Source organism: Dasypus novemcinctus, chromosome X, assembly GCF_030445035.2.
Source record: "Dasypus novemcinctus isolate mDasNov1 chromosome X, mDasNov1.1.hap2, whole genome shotgun sequence".
In the NCBI taxonomy this organism is placed as follows: Eukaryota; Metazoa; Chordata; class Mammalia; order Cingulata; family Dasypodidae; genus Dasypus; species Dasypus novemcinctus.
This window is the reverse complement of record NC_080704.1, coordinates 118,774,459-118,781,259: the sequence shown is the minus strand read 5'-3', so window position 1 is coordinate 118,781,259 and position 6,801 is coordinate 118,774,459. Positions and strand designations below refer to the sequence as shown.

The 6,801-nt window shown below is 46.4% G+C and overlaps 1 protein-coding gene across 2 annotated transcripts in view; it reads right to left on the bottom strand.

Moving 5' to 3' along the window:
• Nucleotides 1–688: 688 nt before the first annotated feature.
• RTL9 (retrotransposon Gag like 9) overlaps nucleotides 689–6,801 on the bottom strand; it is a 186,661-nt gene continuing 180,548 nt past the window's right edge. For both annotated transcript variants that reach the window (XM_023582615.2, XM_058291370.1), the window contains exons 3-4: nucleotides 2,348–6,471; nucleotides 689–1,810 (exon numbers count right to left, since the gene is read on the bottom strand). In XM_023582615.2, coding sequence (XP_023438383.1) covers nucleotides 1,697–1,810; nucleotides 2,348–6,391 — 4,158 coding nt within the window. In that variant the 5' untranslated portion in view covers nucleotides 6,392–6,471 and the 3' untranslated portion in view covers nucleotides 689–1,696. The remainder of the gene's footprint in view (nucleotides 1,811–2,347; nucleotides 6,472–6,801) is intronic.

The window sequence follows — 6,801 nt, the reverse complement described above, 5'->3', positions numbered from 1 at the left end:
CAATGGTCCACATCATAGCCCACACTCTCCCACGTTCCATCCAGTAGGCCCTGGGGGGATCTACAATGTCCCGTAGTTGTCCATGAAGCACCACCCAGGACAACTCCAAGTCCCGAAAACGCCTCCCCATCTCATCTCTTCCTCCCATTCCCCGCACCCAGCAGCCACCATGGCCACTTTTCCCACACCAATGCCACATTTTCTCTGTTGTCCCTGTCTTTCTAAGCCCACTGCCACCTCCCTATACAGTCATCTGACCAGCAATCTGGACTATCGCAGTAGGGGCTCATAACTGGTCTCTGACCCCCCTCCCCCATCCTTCCTCCAAGCTGTTGCCAAGTTAGCTTCCTCAAGTATGTTTCTAATCATGTCATTCCTACTGTTTTTAAAACATCATTAAGTAACACAATTACATAGATTATTATTGAATAAATAGATCGGTCCTGTTATATCAAAGTCCCCATTGTTCTGCCTTCTTCTCTAAATAGCTTTCACCATAATTGCAACCTAACTTACTCATATGTTTTCTTCTTTATTGCCTCTCTCCCCACCCATATAAATGTAATTTTCATGCAAGCATAGTTCTTATTTGTTGGATTGTCCCCCAAACAGTGGCTGGCGCATTTTAGATGATAAATATTGATTGAATTGAGAACTCAATAAATCAAATTCTATTAGCCACTAATTATTCCTTTTTTCATAAGTGAACTTTATTTGCTTTTATGATTACAAATGTGGTACACACTTACTGCAAAGTATCTAGAAAGTACAGAGAAGTATAAAGAAGAAAAAAAAATTTTAAACCCCACTAACCCCACTATCTGAAGGCAAACACTGTTCATAGTATGTTCTGATTATCTATACTTGTTTAGAGACAAAGACCCTTATCAAGAGTGCTGGCCATGAAGCATAACAGCCAAGGGGACTGAGGGCAATTAATAACTGAAGCAGTCACCCAGAAGTCAGAGCTAGAGATTCAATACTGAGGGACAAGACAAGAGTCATAAACAGATCAAGAGGTCAGAAACTGACAGCACAAGAACAACTTGTCTTATTATAAGAATGCAATGAAATGATGCTTGTCAAAAGTTTAGCCCAGTACTTCTCACAGGGCACGCAATCAATAACTGTTAACCACTACTAGTGGTGTTATTATTATGGGTCAAAATGAATGATTCTGGGTGGAGACTACAAACAGGGCAAGGGTCACAGAGACCCATTTTTAGGTGCTATGGTTGTGGCACTTAGGGACAAGGTTACTGGGTTAAAAGGGTAGTATAAGAATGGGCATCACTCTCCTTATAAGATCCCCTTCCAGGTGAAGCTGGAGCAGAGCTTCATCAAGTTTGCTCGGTGACATGTGGTGAGACACTCTTAAGTAAGGCATGATTTTCCTACCTAGACTGTTCCCCAGGCCAAGATTTAAGACTGGTCTTGATGGTGATGGGAGTGTAGAATCTCACAAACCATATATGCTCAAAGTCCATCGTTTGGTTTTCAGGACACATCACAGACATGAGAGGCGAAGGATAATGTCAAGTCAGCTGAATAGAATATGGGGTGGGAGCTGCTTGGAGCAGGAAGCTGGAGGGAGGAGGCAACAAGGTTTATGATATAATTGAATGGAATGAGTTCAGAAACCAGTTCTCAATTTAGCAGCAGAGTCAGATATCACAGAAGAGTTCAGCAAGCATTACTAGTTAGTGAGGGCCTTCCGGTGGCCTGTGCTCTGTCGAAGATGATTGTGAAGACCTTCTCGAGGGTCTCCGTGCTCTTTCAGGTAGCAACAACGTTTAGGAACATGCTGGAGCTAGTATCAAGGAAAAAACAAGAGATGTAAGGAGCCACACTTACTATGATAGGGGATATTCTGCTGCCTGGATAAGTGCAGTAACTTAGCAGAAGGAACTTGGCTAATTTATCTTACTATATAAAATGTAACCAAGGACGAGGCTAGCCAAATACCTAGTGACCTGAGTCTACAACACACATGTTTAGGTGGGACCCAGTCCCCAAAGGAAGATGCCTTCCTTAGAGTTGGCCTTGGAATAAATAGAGAATTGGGACTGAGCACACCCAGAACCCTCATAATCAGATTTCATCCAATAACCATCCTAGACCCTTAGTAACTTGGACAGGCCATTGCTCCTTAAAGTGATTAGTCCACCTAAAATGACTGCTTAGCCATGCTCACTGATGAAACTCCAGGTTGGAATTTATGGTCTTGGAGTTCAATGACTGCTCATTGCCTCCACCTTATTCTACTCAAAGGGGTAAGGTATATTCCCCATCATTACCTCCTCATTTTTCTTCTCAAAAAAACTTGAATATATCCCCCCATCATTACCTCCTCAGTCTGCTGATCAGCATCCAGACCATTCTCCATTGCCTCCTCATTATTCCGTTTACAGGCTGACAGCAGAACCTGGCTTGAGTTGCCCGGGGAATCCTTCTCTTCAGCCAGCTGGCATTCAGTGTAGAGAGACCTGTCTATCAACTCCTTCAGGCTGCCAGCCACCTTCAGGAAGATCCGGCCCATTTTGGTGGTAACAGCTTCTGAGAGTCCTTCCAGAAACCTGGTCTGTAGAATGGCATCAGACCAAGACAAATGTCGTGCCAGCAGTAGGAAGTCAGTGGCATACTGCCTGACTGACTTCTGGCCCTGCTTGGGATGGCAAAGAACAGCACTGAGGATGTCTGCTTTTGACAGAGAGTCATATAAGCCCTGTGATCTGGTTAGGAAAGATTTATTGTCATCTGAGAGGGAGCTTCCTACTTCCATCTGCAAGATGGACCACCTCTCTGCTGCCCCCAGATGAAGAGATATCAGAAATGCCATTTTCTCTGAATCGTCCAAAAATTCCTTGATCTGTTTCTCCTCGTCGATCTCCATCTCCTCCTCCACAGAGCATGAACCCCAGGCTGCTTCCTGCTCTTCTAGGAGGTGACAGAGTGCTGGAGTCAACATTCCAAAGGATGGGACTTCCTTTGGCGGTAGGTTCATTGTTTTGGGGGTTGTGGTTGTCATGTGAGATGTGGACTTGGATCCAGAGGCTGTGGCATTGGAGGTGGATGCCTCTGCCTCTCCAGAGTCTGTGGTTTTTATTTCCAGAGTGGACATCACTCTGGAGGTTGTGGCTACCATTTGTGGTACAGACACTGTTCCCAGAGCTGGGGCCCTCATTAGCGGTGTTGACATTCCCCCAGAAACTGTAGCTGTCATTTGTGGCACAGACATCCCTCCAGAGGCTGTGGCTCTCAATAGTGGTGTGGACGTTGTTCCAGAAGCTGAGTCTCTCATAAGCAGTGTGGACATTGCTCCAGAAGCAGGGGCTCTCACTTGTGGTGTGGGCATCCCTCCAAAAGCTGTGCATGTTATTTGTGGCTTGGACATAGATCCAGAGCTTGAGGCTCTCGTTTGCAATGTGGACATTGCCCCAGAGGCAGTGGTTTTTATTAGTGGCCTAGGTATCTCTCCAGAATCCATGGCTGACATGGACAGCATGGGCATTGTTCCAGAGGCCATGGCTCTCATTAATTGTTTAGACATCCCTGCAGAGTCCATGGCTGCTATTTGTTTTGAGGACATCTCTCCAGAGGCTGGAGCTCTCATTAGCTCCAAGGGCATAGCTTCAGAGGCTGGGGGTCTCATGGGTTGTGGGAACATGGCTTCAGAGGCTGGGGTTCTTCCTAGTGGTGAGGACATCACTTCAGATCCTGGGGCTTGCACTGACAGTGCACACATCCTTCCAGAAGCTGCGGGTGTCTCCTGTGGCATAGACTTTGCTCCAGCAGCTGGGGTTTGCATCAGTGGCATGGACATCCCTCCTGAGGCTATGGCTGACATCTGAGGCACAGACATAGCTCCAGAGGTTGTGGATCTCATTAGCAATGAGGACATTGCTCCAGAGACTGGAGCTCTCATCTGTAGCATGGACATTGTTCCAGCGCCTGTGGCTGTCATTTGTGGAGTGGGCAGTGCTTCATAAGCTGGGGCTCTCAGAGGTGTGGCTATTTCTCCAGAAACTGGGGCTCTCATTAGTGGTGTAGACATCTCTCCCGAGTTGGAGGCTCTCATTAGTGGTGTAGACATTGATCCAGAAGCTGGGGCTATGATTTTTGATGTGGACATCACCTCAGATGCTGGGGCTTTCATCTGTAGTGAGGACATCCCTACAGAAGTCAAGGATCTCTTGAGTGATGTGGACATCCCTCCAGAGTATTGGGTGCTCATTGGCTGACTGAACATCTTTCCAGAGGCTGTGGCTCTGATGAGCGATGTGGGCTTTGCTCCAGGGATTGCAGTTCCAGAGGCTGTGGCTGTCATTTGTGAAGTGGACATTGCTCCAGAGGCTTGGGCCCTCATTAGCTGCACAGACATCCCTCCAGAAGCTGTGGCTGTCATTTGTGGCATGGCCATAGTTCCAGAAGAAATGTCTCTCATTAGTATTGTGGCTAGCTCACCAGAAGTGGTGGTTGTCATTTGTGGTGTGAATGTTGCTCGAGAAGGTTTAGACGTCACTAGTGGCTTGGAGACTGTTCCAGATACAGTAGCTCTCATTTGTGGCATGGACAATGCTCCCAAGTTTGTGTCTCTCATTGACCATGTTGACATTGATCCAGAGGCTTTGGCTGTCATTAGTGGGGTGGATGTTGCTCCAGAGGCCGTGGCTCTCATTTGTGGTGTAGACATCACTCCTGAGGCTGTGGCCCTCATTTGTGACATGGATATTGCTCCAGACACTGGGGTTCTTATTTGCAGTGTGGACATTGATTCAGATTCTGGGGCTATCAACTGTGGCATAGACACTGTTTCAGAGGCTGCATCTGTAATTAGCTGTGTTGACCTTGCTCCAGAAGCTGGAGCTCTCCATGGTGTAGACATTACTTCAGAGTCTGGAGGTCTCACTCTCTGTGTGGACATTGCTCCATTGGTCATTGGTTTCATAAGCCCTGTGGATATTGCTCCAGAATCCACTTTGTTTTTGGACCTTGTTAACTGTGTGGACATTACTCTAGAGACTGTGGCTGACATTTGCTCTGGGGACATTGTTCCAGAGGCTGTGACTGTGACCAGTGGGTTATACATTGCTGCAGAAGCTGGCATTGTCTTTAGCAATGCAGATGCACCTCCAGAAGCTGGGAGTCTCATTAGTGGTGTGGACCTCACTCCAGAGGTTGTTGCTCTCATTGGTTGAGTAGACATCATTTCAGTATCTAGATCGTGTGTCAACATTTGAGACAACACTCCAGAGCCCAGGGCTGGCATTTTCTGGGTGGGCACCACTCCAGAGGTTAGGGCTGTCATTAGCAGTGGGGACATTGCTTCAGAGTCTGGGGCTGGCTTTAGTAATGTGGACATCTCTCCAGCATCTGGAACTGATGATAGTGGTATAGACATTGCTGCAGAGGCTGGAGTTGACATTAGCAGTGATGACATTGCTTTAGAGTCTGAGCCTGAAATTCCCCCAGTGTCTTGAGTACTCGTTGGCTGGTTTGACATTGCCCCAGAACCTAGGGCTGACATTATCAGTGAAGATATTGCTTCAGAGTCCGTGCCTGACATTAGCAATGAAGATATCTCTCCAGAGGCTAGGGCTGTCATTAGCACTTTGGACATTGCTTCAGTGTCTTCATCTGTAATTTGCAAGGGGAACATTGCTTCAGAGCCTGGAGCTGGCATCTGCTGTGTGGACATCACCCCAGGATTTACCTCTGGCATTAGCAGTGGGGATATCTCGCCAGGATCTGGGTCTACCATTAATGGTGTGGACACTGATTCAGAGGGTGGGGTGCTCATTATAGGTGTAGACATTGCTCCAGAGGATGGAGCTGGCATTGCCAATGGTGATAGATCTACAGAATCTGATGCTGCCATTAGTGCTGTGGACATCGTTCCAAAGTCAGGAATTGTCATCAGCCCTGGGGACATTAATCCATAGTCTGTAGTGGACAACAATGGGGACAGTGTTCCAGAATCTAAGGCTGGCATTAGCAGTGGGGAAAGTGTTCCAGAGTCTGAGGATGGCATTAACAGTGGGGTCAGTGCCCCAGAGTCTGAAGCTGGCATTAGCAATGGTGACACTACCACAGAGTCTGAGGCTGGCATCATCGGTGGGGATATTGCTCCAGAGTTTGATGCTCCCATTAGAGGTGTGGACGTGGTGTCAAAAGGAGAAGATGTCATGATCTGTGTGACCATTCTTCCAGGGTCTGAGGCTGAATTTGAGGCTATAGGCAACTGGGCATGAGAAAGCAGAATTTGGACCTCTGCTCTGGTCTCTGCCATTGGTCTAGGGAATGTTGTCCCCCTGTTTTGAGTGTTGACATTTTCCTCCCTCAGCATATTGTTGAATTGCAGTGAGTGTAAAGTCATTGACATATCTGCCATGGCCACAAGATTGTATGGAGCAGGCCCCTAAAGTGACACTATTAGGGGTCAGTCCTGCTGAAGCCAAGCAGCGAGGAAATCTGTAAACAAGAAACACTTGTAGATGTTACAATCCAAGATTAAGAAGATTGGGAAATAGACTAACAAGTCAGTTAACAATTCACAATCGAGGCCTGTTTTTATCTGCTTCTGGCTATTTGGTATTAAAGATGGGCCTATCAGGTTAAAGAAGCTATACAGTAATGAACAAGTTTGAAGATGAAACAAATATATCCTTTTAAACCAATCCACCTAGTCACATTTAAGGTTATAGCATTTTCAAACTCTTTTTTTTTTCATTTTTTATATATATTTTTTAAAGATACATAGATCATACAAAATGATACATTAAAATATGTGAAGACAGTAGC